The 13,797-nt window shown below is 38.9% G+C and overlaps 1 protein-coding gene across 3 annotated transcripts in view; it reads right to left on the bottom strand.

The window, feature by feature from the left end:
- Positions 1-590: 590 nt before the first annotated feature.
- Positions 591-13,797, bottom strand: part of POLI (DNA polymerase iota) — a 61,169-nt gene continuing 47,962 nt past the window's right edge. For all 3 annotated transcript variants that reach the window (XM_030192954.1, XM_030192955.1, XM_030192958.1), the window contains 2 exons: positions 4,626-4,831; positions 591-2,315 (listed from right to left, as the gene is read on the bottom strand). In XM_030192954.1, coding sequence (XP_030048814.1) covers positions 1,416-2,315; positions 4,626-4,831 — 1,106 coding nt within the window. In that variant the 3' untranslated portion in view covers positions 591-1,415. The remainder of the gene's footprint in view (positions 2,316-4,625; positions 4,832-13,797) is intronic.

Genomic DNA, 13,797 nt, shown 5'->3' with positions numbered 1-13,797 from the left:
ATTAGATAAATTTGTATACATTGGATTTCCAATACATGCAAATCTATCTGCTCCATATTCATTGTGGGAAACCTGAAAACCAGACTTGGCTAGATATGCCTCCAGAACAGGGTTGAGAAGCACTGATCTAAACAGGAGGTCTAGAAATTTTGTACAGGCCCTGAGGATTAATTGAAAAGCAGCAGGCCTGCCGCAAAGCTCATTGGGATTAAAAAGAAAAACAGTTACTAGGATTTTAATAAAATAATTCAGAGGAATACAAAATCTATACACAAATACAAGGCATAAAATGGACAAAGGTTTAAGAAGTGTGCTGGTTCAACCATTTCTATTTCTACATACATTTTAGGATGTATGCTTTCATGTAATTTCCATGAACAAATAACTCTTAACACAAAAAAACTTCCAAAAAATTGTGTGAGTTATAGAATAGCACCATTGCCCATGCCCAAATGCCACTTGTTGGGCATCAGCATTTGAACCAGGTTTCAGCTGGCATAAATACCAGCGTCCAATTTTTTCTGGTGCCCAAACCTGGGTGCCATTTACTGAATTTAATCCTTAACTCTCCATTGCCCCAGGTACAAGAACTTAGATTGTGAGCGCAACAGGGACAGAGAAAGTACCTGCATATCAAATCCCATTACCCTTTAGTTTTAATTAAGCAGTGTAATTACATTTCTAACTTTATTACAAAAAAAAGTACAGATTTGTATTATCCTGCATTTTTTACCCTAGTGATAGTTTTATTTTTTTTTATTTTTTAATAACTACTTCATCTCTTTCATTTTTTCTTGGACTCTTTGCTAAAGATCATGTAGGATGTCAAACTGATGAACTAAACATGGTCCCTGCTTGGTGATAACCTGCATCGATATAGGGAGTGGTTAAAGACTTACCTCCAGATTCCACTAGGAACATAAAATTGTTTCAACCACAGCCAAACTAATAAAATTAAAACATCCACTTCAAAACCCAACACATATTAATTTATGAAACAGTAGAACAAGAAAGAAGTATGCCCAACATAAAATTTATATATTATCCTGAAACATCTCTTTGTTCAAAGCTCATTGGTTTTATTATAACAAATTTTTCAATAATAAGGAAGGACAAATTATACTAAACTTTTCTATACACACAAAATGTGAAAAACACTTCATCTATCTGGCTACAAATTACTGGATAATTACAGTTCACTAGTCATCTGAAAATAGAAAAAAAAATGTTGTCATAAATAACATATATGAGGCTTTCTTTACATTTAAAGAAAAATAAATCAGATGTCTTCAGCTAGCCTGAAAAGCAAACCCATCAGTGGGGCAAGAAAAGAATGATAGACTTGTATGCACTCGCCTCAGTTCAGTGTTCTTTTCTACAAGATGTTAATGCCATCGTTGTATGCCAGTCAATTTTCAGTGCTTTCTTGTGTTCAATGTAGATTCATTTGGTTTAAAATACTTCAATAAACTGTTCGATACAGGGGACTTAGGTATGGATTGTTTTCCTTTAGTAGCTTTCATTTTGTTCTCATCGTGTTTGACAGCTATTTTAGAAAAGAGCTCCTGTCTTTTCCATTCAGCTCTTAGTTCATTTTGTATTTCTGCTGGTAGTTCTGAAAAAACCTTGGGATCAACACTAGAAGGAAAGGTGATTTCTGCTTTTCCATGAGCTCTTTCTACAGGATTCATGAGAGAATCAAGCTCAGAGCCTGCATATTTAGTTTGCACATGTCCATCTGTAACAAGAGATTTCTGGAATAGTTGATTTTGAAAGTTAGTACATGCTAGTTGCATACTTGCAGAATGTAAAGTCTGAGAATTTTGCCTTACACATTCATCAAAGAATTCTCTGTCAGGACATTTCTTTTGTTCACAGGTACTGGAGACATAATTTAGTCTAAGCTGGTCGTGTTTGACCTCAACTGGAAAATTACCTTGGGAGTTTTTGCTATATGGTACAGATATAGATTCTGTATTATGGTCATTCTTCTTAAACTCTAAGGAAGTGATCTCCACATTTTTAGGTGCAAAAGACTGCATTCCTTTATACTTGGCGGATGGTTGATTCAAACTGCTGCCTGGGTTAGAAAGAATTTCTTTTTTAATGTCCTCTGGGAGCTGACTGAAAACATCCCAATCAATGCCAACAGGAAGCTGATGAAATGGGAATTCACAGATTCCTTTAGCTTCTGTCTTGGTGATCGTGTCTATGAATGGTGCTCTAGTATATGTGCTTTTACCAGAGAACAAATCCAACTCCAAACAGTTGTCCTTGGTCTGTGAAAGATCTTCTGTATCAGCAGTTAGCTTTTTCTATGGAAAAATAAGTATATTATTTAATTAAATGGAGGTCCAGACCACTATATATTTGCTCCACTAGAACCTACATTGTTTGGGCTTACAAAGATTCAGCTTCTATACATATCCATATCTCACTTCAAATATGTTGGTGTGTGGGAGAGTGGATAAAAACAGTTAGAAATACGAGGGAAGATTTATGGAATATTAGGTATGGAACAATGAAAATGGAAGACTAACACAGAAGCACACTGGCATCCCTGAGGAAGAGCTTGTTTTGAAACAAATTTCTGTTGGACGCAGACAAACCTCTCAGTGAACATCATAATTTCATGCAGCCCAGATAAGTTGGTTGCTGCGGGGTCCTTTATATCCAGTGTTGGTAGTTTTTTTTTTAGTTAAAAGAGTTTTTTGCTAACAGTTAAGCTCTGCTCACAGTATTTCTAGCAACTTTTGATTTTAGTTTTTATCTCGTCCAGGTGAACCTAGGGGACCCGGGATGTTCGGGGAGAACTTATAATTTGATTTTTCGCTCAAAGGGTATTCACTTTATACAAAATAATTTTATTAAAAAATCCCAAAAAAAAAGAGTGTGAACTTTTGGAGGACAAGTCATGATGTACAGAGCTGTTCAGGTGAGCCGCTTTTAGCGGTATGACTCACTGAAATTAAGCTCTGGCTGCAGGTGCAGCCTATACCGAGTCCTCCTGTTCTCCTCTTTAAATCAAATTTTATGTATATGGAATTTTGTAGAGAGTTCTCTGTGAACATCTTCTTATTTCCCTTAGTGTTTCACCAGTGAATTTAGGGATTGTCTTATTAGTATTAGAAAATGGACATGCGGCAAAATGAAAACTGTCGTGCATCCATTTTGGGTCTGAGACCTTACCACCAGCCAATGACCTAGCGGGAAAGACTCACGTGCTAACCAGGCAGTAATGACCTTCGTGCGCCAAATGCCTCTTGGCGCATGTCTGTTATGCGCGTGCGAAAATAAAAACTTTTTTCGGACACACGCCAAAAATGAAATTACCACAACAGCCACATGGTAGTTGGGCGGTAACTCCATATTGGCGCACGTAGACGCTTACATGGCTTAGTAAAAGGACCCCTAAGTATTTCTCCTTCTGTCACTGAATGCAAGGTTGCATTGTCTACATTGAGACACTCATCAGGTTTTCAGACTATCCTCGAGTGAATCTCTTCATAATTGTGATTATATAAAGCTAAATAAATTGTAGTAAATCTGCAATGAATATGTATGATTCATATTTGTATGCAATAGGTGAATTGCCTGAAAATCTCATCCATATTCATTATAGAAAACCTGAACACTTGACTATGTCTAGCAAGTGGACTGAGTTGTGGACCACTGTAACAGAGTATTGACATAATACAGGACTTCCTAAATCAATCCTGGTTTTAAGGATATTCACAATATACATGAGAGAAAGCAACATATACTATAGACCCAATACAGGCAAATTGATTTCATGCATATTCACTACATATATACTCAAAATCCAACTGGCTATGGGATCACCAATATGTCCAAATGACTGGGGGTGCCAAACACAATGCAAATTGATCGTTTTGGTTGTCTGGGTCTTGCTGTGTCTGAGTAAGCGGAACCAAGTTTCAAGTCATGGTGCTGTGGTTTTCTTCAGGATACCCTGAAGAAAGCCACAGCACAATGGCTGAAACTTTGGTTCCACTCAAGGAGGTTTGATTGAGAGCACCAAAACATTGACGCCACTTAGGTTAGTCTATGTTTCTCCTTCCCTGCGCAGCCATCATTCTGCGTACACCCAAAACAAACAAACCTGAGTTTCTGCGTCCATGTTGTTGTTTTTTGTTGTAGGTAGCAATTTTTATTTAATTTCATTTATAATTTTCAAACATGTCGGCTTGTGCAGCATATGGATATACACATAGGAAGTATAATAACGGAATAACTTTTCATAGGTAGAGTAATAATTTGTTATAAATCTTAATCAGTGTGTCATTTGGAGGGGACAACCTAGCACGTGTTATATCCGTGCAGGGATTTCTTTTCTCCTGGTAAAGGGCCACTAAAACAGACATCATGCTATGTGAATCAGGTGCTCAACATTCACAGTATCTATGTATTTTATTTACGTTTATAATCATAAAAAAGTGTGATTTAGTTACTTATATCTTATTTTTTTTTACCATACATATCTATACATCTATATATATCTAGCGAGAGAGAGAGATTGTTAATGTAATTTTTAGGGGGCATTTCATAGATATATTCCCGTTTGAGATCTGTGGAAAGCTGTACCAAGATGAAGGTCAGTTTACCTGGATACATTGGTCAGAATCAGGGTCAAAAGATTTCTTCTGAGCCAAATAAAACGCAATGGATCCTTTGGTGATGCTAGATGTAGCCTTCAGGTTGCAGAAGCATACATTCAGGAGAGTGAGGTGGAAAGGCACTTTCACATTTATCATCTTATGAAACAGCTTCATAAGTAAATCAACCAGTGGGGCTACAATATCAGAGTTTCCTAATGGGAAGATGGAAACAAAATTAGTTTTTCTTTCCTATGTACAGAGAAGATGAGCACAACAAAACTGTTTTAAGGCTGAAAAAAGTACAGATATAGTGCGCTGCCACACATGTTCAATTCTATGCCTGGAATAAACTCCCTGAGCCCATACGCCAAGCCCCCTCTCTGCCCATCTTCAAATCCCTACTCAAAGCCTACCTCTTCAATGTCGCCTTCGGCACTTAACCATTGTACCTCTATTCAGGAAATCTAGACTGCCCCAACTTGACATATCGTCCATTAGATTGTAAGCTCTTTTGAGCAGGGACTGTCCTTCTTGTTAAATTGTACAGCGCTGCATAGCCCTAGTAGCGCTTGAGAAATGTTAAGTAGTAGTAGTAATTCGGTTGCCTTTGTATGCATTTACGGACCCAGCAAAGCTTTCTAATGTGTACTGAACTTCCTTATTTTATTTATTTTTTACTCATTCATTCTTGTATCTCACATCATCCAAAAACCAAGTTTTGTAATTATTATTATATTACAATCAGTGTTCAACATTTGTGTCATGAGTAATTTGCCATAAAAGTTCTTGAAGAGATACATTTTTAGGCCTTTCCTGAACATTAGACACTCATTAATGTTTCTTAGGACCTTGGGGATCAAGTTCCACCATTTACAGCCCAGGTAGCTAAGTCCAGCCATGTAGATTGATTTGTAGGTTAAGTTTTTGCAGTTGGGCAGATGAAATAGTAGATAACCTCTAGCTTCTGGATGCGTATTTCTCAGTGATAATTTGATCAAGTCTAACATATAATCAGGAGGCATTCCGAATATTATTTTGAAGATGATAGTGCTGGTTTTGAAAAACGGTCTGACCCCAATTGGAAGCCAGAGCAGTGCTGTAGCTCTTTCATATTTTGATTTTTTGAGTATCAGTCTTGCTGCTATGTTTTGTATGGTCTGCAGTGATCTTATTAGGTTTTCTGTGCATCCTACGTATACTGCCTTGCAGTAGTCTAGTTGGGACAAAACCATTGATTGTACTATTAGACGGAAGGATTGTCTATGGCAGTAGTCTCTGATCCTTCTTAGTTTCCATAGGGTTTTTAAAGCTTTTCACTGTGACTCCTGAGACTTGATTTTCAAGAGATAGGTGTTTGTCAAGAATTATTCCTAGTATATTAAGTTGTGATTCTATTGGGTATATCTTTTGATTGCATGTAAAGTTTTGGTCGGACATGGGATTGTGTTGGCTAGATAGAGCTAGGAATTTGTTTTTGTCTCTGTTCAGTTTAAGTTTGAAAGCCATGGCCATTTTCCATGAGGGCCAGGCCTATTTTAACCTTGCCCGAAATCTTTGTGATGTTTGTTGAACGGTATGTAAATGGTCACATCATCGGTGTATATAAATGGGTTGAATCACATTTTTTCCAGTTTCCTGCTGAGTGGGGCCATCATTATGTTAAACAGTATAGGTGATATTGGGGAGCCTTGTGGCACTCCGCAATCTGAAATCCAGGAGGCTGAGAGTTGGTAAGCCATCATTACTACATATGATCTGGTTCTTAAGAATCCGTTGAACCAGGTTGCAACTGCCCCATTGATTCCCATGTTGTCAAGTAGGGTCATTGAAGCCATTGGTCTATAATTTGTGAGTTCAATGGACTTATTCATCATTCTATATGATGAAATTTAAACTTGCCTATTTATTGCCTTTACTTGAGTTCAAATGATTTATGTCTCCCTTCCAGCTGATGTAGACAAAGAAAACAGGTTCAGAGCCGACTTCACTCCCCTTATACATTAAAGCTAAAATAACTGGAGGCAATTGTTAAGTTTTGGGTTTCCAACTCCCCTGCAAGTCAAACACTTCACTTTGTGGTCACTATCCCAGGAATGAGATGTCATCATAAGCACATAAGTAATGCCATACTGGAAGACCAAAAGCCCATCAAGCCTAGCATCCTGTCCCCGACAGCAGCCAATCCAGGTCAAGGGCACCTGGCAGCTTCCCAAACGTACAAACATTGTGGATTTTTCCCACGTCCATTTAGTAGCGGTCTATACCACGCCAATGACTAAGCCAACAACATATTCACAATTAGTCTTCTGAATTTGTCATTCAAAGCCATTAATCCTCATGGCTTCCATGGGTGGGTTCTGGAAATTAACAGGGAAGTTTAAATTTCGCCTTCCTTATTATCCATATAAGTTCCAAGCTTTACTCAGATGGGGTGGGAGAAAGCCAGGATAGCTTTTAAGACTCCTATGTTTAAGATGTAGTCCCTCCAGCCTTGCATTCTCCCCCCCCCCCCTAAAGACACTTAGAAAAGGGGTGCTATTGAGCAACGGCTCTGCTCTGCCAATGTTTTTGGAAAGAGATTCTATCTCTGCCTTCAAGAACTTCTACACTCTAATAAAGTGTGCTTATTAGCCCTCTCAGACTTGCCAGCTCTTGCTAATATGGTCTGAGATAATTAAGGCATCAGTTTGAGAAGTCAAGGACATAAAGACCACTGTGCCTTTTGGGGGCACATCAACAGACCAAAGACCTATCCAAAATTCAAAAGGATTTGACACCTACAAATATCTCAAAGGAGACCGACAACTATTACTTGAGAATGGCTGCCCCTGCCTTGGCTTCCTTGCCGTCAGAAGAGAGAAAGCCTCATCTGGTCAGAAGTGGAACACTACACTCAGAAGGGGGAACACACTGAGTACAGACATACCCTTTCCTTTAAAGTTATCCAAGGTAACCAACTTCTGCTACAAGACCTAACAAGATGCTACCCTGAGTCTGAACTAAACCCAGGTCCCAAATAGAGGTTTTGCATGTTTTGATTTCCCAGAGTAAGGTAAGTCTAAGTGTTTTCAAAAAATATGCTTCAGAGTACATTAAGTTTTTGAAAAGTGAAAATTTGCTCCTCTTGGTATAGATCAGAAGTGGGGGATGGAAGTTGGGTCAGCAATAAATATGGAATGAGGAATATAGGAAGGGAACATTGTGTTTTCTTATGTTTACTTTTATGTATACCATTCAATTACTGTATGATTACTGTTGTGGTATATACGTTTTTAACAAACATAATTCATTCCACAGAAATGGTGCAATCATTCCAAGAGCAGAGTGTCTTCTTGTCTGTAGTCCAAGCCTAGGTTTTAAACAAGAGGTGAACAAATAATGACTAGACACAGTATGAACCAGCATCAAAACCTGGGAATTGTCCTGTTAATGTCCTTTCTGTATCCTATAATATTATTTTACTGTTATTACAATTTTGTAATTTTTTTCTCTTTTCATTTTATGTATTATTTTGTCAACACAAAAAATTGTTATTAAAATTAGCTGAATACTGGACTCAGTGGCAGGGCTGCACTCTACCATGCAGAAAACCTTGGTTCATTTCCTTGGACCAAGCGGACCAGGAGATGTAACAGAGGCAGTGTTCATGCCCACTGTCTGGAGCATCCCACTTGGGGGAGAGGGAGTCCCAGTCATTATGCAATAGTGACACCCAATGGTTCAATTTAGGGCCTATGATAGCAGGTTTCTAGAAAGGGGCCTTGGCCAAGGACTGGTGCTGCAATGACTGGATTCAATGAGATAGAAGGTGATAAAGAATATGGGAAAAATCCTTGGGTAGCTGTGACTGAAGATTAATAGTGTCAGGTCCCAAGTCAAGGTTCTGACTGAGCTGTATACGCAAACCAACAAGAGAAAATGCTAAGCCTCTCAACCCCATTCCAAAATATAGATACAAGATTTTTATTTTAAACAGTGGTTACAATTTGAATGTTTAGGACAACTGAGAAATGGTACTTAGCTAAGGATGATGCCTTTACTGGGTAAATCCACTATCTCCCAATTGCTTGCTCTTCTCGCTGAACCAGCCTTCGACAACATCCACTGCCTTCCAATAGGAGCAGCAAGGAGACTCCAGAAAGGGATCTGGCAACAGGCGACTAAACTCCAAGGCATTCCCCTTGTGGATAACTTTGACGACCCTCTGAGTCTGATGTAATCTGGACCCATCTCTGATAGAAGGCTTGCAACTTGGCTCCAGTCGCCACCAGAGAATGGGCCCTAACACCTTCGCTGGGACTGATCAGACACCACATCGCTGACCTCCACAAAAGGACGGAAGCTTCTGAAAAAGCCTGCCTCATTGATGATCACTAACTCCATCACGTTGGTAGCAACGCGCGTCTCTAAAATGGCCCCTAGCTGAAATACCTCTGCCTCCAGATTGTGGCTTGTTCTAAGGTAACCTAGGAACTTTAGCTACCCCTAGGCTTTTAACCAACTTTTCAAGTTCCTCTCCAAAAAAAAAACATCCCCGAAAGGGAAACCTACTTAACTTAGATTTGGACGCAACTATGCAGCTAAAAGGATCTCCATGCCGCTACCATCAAGGCAATCGACTCAGCTGAAGACATATACAAGTACATAAGTATTGCCATACTGGGAAAGACCAAAGGTCCATCATGCCCAGCATCCTGTTTCTAACAGTGGCCAATTCAGGTCACAAATACCTGGTAAAATCTCAAAAAAGTACAAAAACATTCTATACTGCTTATTCCAGAAATAGTGGACTTTCCCCAAATCCATTTAATAATGGTCTATGGACTTTTTCTTTAGGAAGCCGTCCAAACCTTTTTTAAACTCCACTAAGCTAACCGTCTTTACCACATTATCTGGCAACGAATTCCAGAGTTTAATTACACATGGAGTGAAGAAACATTTTCTCTGATTCATTTTAAATTTACTACATTGTAGCTTCATCGCATGCCCCTTAGTCCTAGTATTTTGAGAAAGCGTAAACAAATGCTTCACATCTACCCGTTCAACTCCACTCATTATTTTATAGACCTCTATCATATCTCCCCCTCAGCCACCTTTTCTCCAAGCTGAAGAGCCCTAGCCACTTTAGCCTTTCCTCATAGGGAAATCATCCCATCCCCTTTATCATTTTTGTTGCCCTTCTCTGCACCTTTTCTAATTCCACTATATCTTTTTTGAGATGCGGTGACCAGAATTGAACACAATATTCGAGGTGCGGTCGCACCTTGGAGCGATACAAAGGCATTATAACATCCTCATTTTTGTTTTCCATTCCTTTCCTAATAATACGTAACATTCTATTTGCTTTCTTAGCTGCAGCAGCACACTGAACAGAAGGTTTCAACATATCATCAACGACGACACCTAGATCCCTTTCTTGGTCTGTGACTCCTAACGTGGAACCTTGCATGACGTAGCTATAATTTGGGTTCCTCTTTCCCACATGCATCACTTTGCACTTGCTCACATTAAACGCCATCTGCCATTTAGACGCCCAGTCTCCCAGTCTCGTAAGGTCCTCTTGTAATTTTTCACACAATCCTTCCGCGATTTAACGACTTTGAATAACTTTGTGTCATCAGCAAATTTAATGACCTCACTAGTTACTCCCATCTCTAGGTCATTTATAAATATGTTAAAAAGCAGCGGTCCCAGCACAGAACCCTGACGAACCCCACTAACTACCCTTCTCCATTGAGAATACTGACCATTTAACCCTACTCTCTGTTTTCTACTACTAATAATAATATTTGTATACTCTCTTTTAACCAGTTTTTAATCCACAATAGAACACTACCTCCTATCCCATGACTCTCCAATTTTCTCTGGAGTCTTTCATGAGGTACTTTGTCAAACACCTTCTGAAAATCCAGATACACAATATCAACCAGCTCACGTTTATCCACATGTTTGTCCACTTCAAAAAAATGTAATAGATTGGTGAGGCAAGATTTCCCTTCACTAAATCCATGCTGGCTTTGTCTCATTAATCCATGCTTTTGAATATGATCTGTAATTTTGTTCTTTATAATAGTTTCTACCATTTTGCCCGGCACTGACGTCAGACCACAGTAAATAATAAAGAACATCCATTAGAAAAGATCAAGTCTTGGCAACTTCTAGCCACTAGACTGCTGCAGACCTCTGCTTGGTATGCCAAGGTGGAAACATTAAAATTCAATTTCAGAAGCGCCTCCATTCTATGGTTCTATGAATTCTTTAAAGACGTACCACCAACAGGGACCATGGTTTTCCTAGTCATCGTAGATGTAATGTCATCCACCATAGGTGTAGTTAAAGTGCCCCTGTCCTGTTCCAGAACAGAATAGAGAGACTAACCATGAACTGTGCCTTAAAAGGCACATCTGGAGAATTCCATTCAGTCTGAATAATATCCTCATTATCCTGATACATAGGACAAAGACCTGGATGGCTTTTTTTTTTATTTATAACCATTTAGATTTTTATAAGCGATAAAACAACTTGCCGGAAATACAGAGAAAGTAATATATAGGAATTATTTCAGTCAGGTAATTCTATTCTCTTCCTTAGACCACTAAACAAGGAGAGTGGAACAAGACAAGGAGATCAATTAAACAGTAAACAGAAAAAAAAAGTGTTATTAACCTGATTATCCTCAGATATTACTCGTCTAAGTCATTATTCCACATTGATCATCTGGTTGGCTTCTTCAAGGCCAATACGGTGTATAGTCAAATCATTTCATTGAAAACATACTTATTGTCCAATATTAGTTAGAAATAATACATCTGATTACATTCTCTCTCTTTTAAAAACCAGAAGTTATTTAACAATACATATACTTACGTTTCTAATTCAAATCCCACTGATTAAAGTAATCCCAGTTTTCACAGGCTTCACTACTTTTAAAGTAATAATTGAGGAAATATTTCTGAGGAAAACTTTAGGAGTCATACCCGGAACTCTGGGAAAAACAATAATCTCGATATTAATCATCTATAATAATATTCATTTTATTATTCAAAGTTTCTCGTCTATCATTTTCAAGACCATAACCACTTCTTACTCGTGTAGCATCATTTGTTATATCAATTTTTCACTCTCAAAGGGTTCAATTGAATTGTCCATGTAACTCTCTAATAAAATGATATCTGAAACAAAATTATTTACTGCCACCGTTAGGTCCCGAAGCGCCTTCCAGATGGTATTCAATGTAACCTCCACGGGAGCCAAAAACTCCAAGTTGATTTCTCTTAGGTGTTTAGGAGTGGTTCCGCCGATTCGGGTTCTGCTGTAAATGTCCTCCGTTTCAGCATATGCCACTAACTCACTCCTCCACTCCTTTGGACATGGTGATTCAATAATTCGGGAGCGATGGAGTTGTTTTTTTACAGGTCCAAGAGCATTGACGCTCCTTCGCCGGCGCTAATCAAAGGACTCGCCAACCCTTTCATCTGTGGACAATTCGTCGTGCAGTGGTCCTGCACTTGCTGCTCAGGGGAGAAAACGAAGGCCATCGGCGGCTGACCGCCGGTTGTCCCCTTCCTCTCAATTAAGGTAACTGCAATTGCAGAGAGGAAATTTACGTAAAGACGACAAAACTTCAGAGGGAAGCTGAGCCGTTGGGCATACGAACTTCAGGTCACCATCTTACCACTCTCCCAGTTTGGGACGCTCTTTGTCTGGTTTCTCCTCAGAGGTCTGTCTGATATGGGTAACCCTTCAGCCTAGCCCTCTAAGTCATTGAAACACAGAAACCCCTCCACCACTACAAGGTAGTGTCCCTTCGGAGGGGACCTGGATGGCTTTTTAATCCTCTTCAACAAAGGATCCGCCTTATGGATTTCTACCACCTTACAATCCTCATCAAAATTCAATACCACCAAAACTTGAGAGATGAGCTCCTAGAGCTCATCCCTGTGGAAAATCCAGACTACTGATGAATCATCTGTGTGTGTGGGGGGGGGGGGGGGGGGGGGGATTCCTTCATACAGGCCTCCTCTCCTGCTTCTTTGTGAGGTTGTTGAGGGTCCTCTTCAGACTGAAAAGACCTTTCTTGCTCTTACCTTGTTTTTTTTCTCTTCTCTACTTGTTCATCATTGTAAACTGCATAGAAACCAATAATGCCCTTGTGGTAAATTAAGAACTTGTAAATAAATAAAATAAGTAACAACTATTATGTAGAATCTGTTAAGCAACAGTGACATGCAGAAATCTGATTGAAGATTAAAGTTTAATTCTATTAGGATGCTGGAAACTAACACTGTTGGAAGGGAAGGGTAATGGGGAAAACAAATAGATATGAAATGTGGACAATCATGCTTTACAGGTGTCAGCAGGCATATACAAGAATATGTCCAAATGAGTGAGAGCATTGCATTTGCTAAACTTTTTCAGAAACCAGATGAAATGACATTGGACAATCTATGGAAGTTGACTGCAGAAATGGGGAAGTTTTTGTGCCCCCAGATGAGGAAAATAAGAAATGAAGTTGTGATATTAGATGGGAAGGTAACAGAAATTGAGAATGAGGTGAAAATAGTTAAAGCAGATTTGGCTAAACAGGAAAAGGATGTTTTAGAGTTGAAATCACAGCAAACAACAATGCTTAAAGACTTGGTTAATTTAAGGAGAAAATCAGAAATGCTGGAAAATACTTCAAAATCTAATAATCTGCGTTTTATAAATTTTCCACGACAACCACTTATCTCCCCTCGGGAGATGCTAAAAAATTACCTCAGAGAAATTCTAGAGATAGAAGATAAAGATATGCCACCCTTTTCACAGGTTTTTTATATACCTGTGAAGGGTTTGGATCCTTTACAAAGGAATAATATTCAGAACGCGCAACCACTGGATGTTTCTGCCCTTCTTGAAATGTCGGATTCAGAACACATAACACCAACTACTATGTTGACCACAGTAGCATTACCTTCGGACAAGATCTGGATTTTACAGAAGTTTTTTCAGAATAAAGAAAAAACCTTTCGTGGTTTGCAAACTCGTGTTTTTCCAGATCTAGCGAGGGAAACGACAAAAGTTTTTACAGATGAGATAGGAGACACTTCAACTTGGCGCAACTTTTTACCTTAAATATCCTTGTAAATGTTTAATCTCCTATCATGCCGTGAAATATGTTTATTTTGATCCTGACCAA

This window comes from Microcaecilia unicolor, chromosome 2 (assembly GCF_901765095.1).
Source record: "Microcaecilia unicolor chromosome 2, aMicUni1.1, whole genome shotgun sequence".
Lineage (NCBI taxonomy): Eukaryota > Metazoa > Chordata > Amphibia > Gymnophiona > Siphonopidae > Microcaecilia > Microcaecilia unicolor.
The sequence above is the reverse complement of the archived record's forward strand: the minus strand, read 5'-3'. Positions and strand labels throughout refer to the sequence as shown.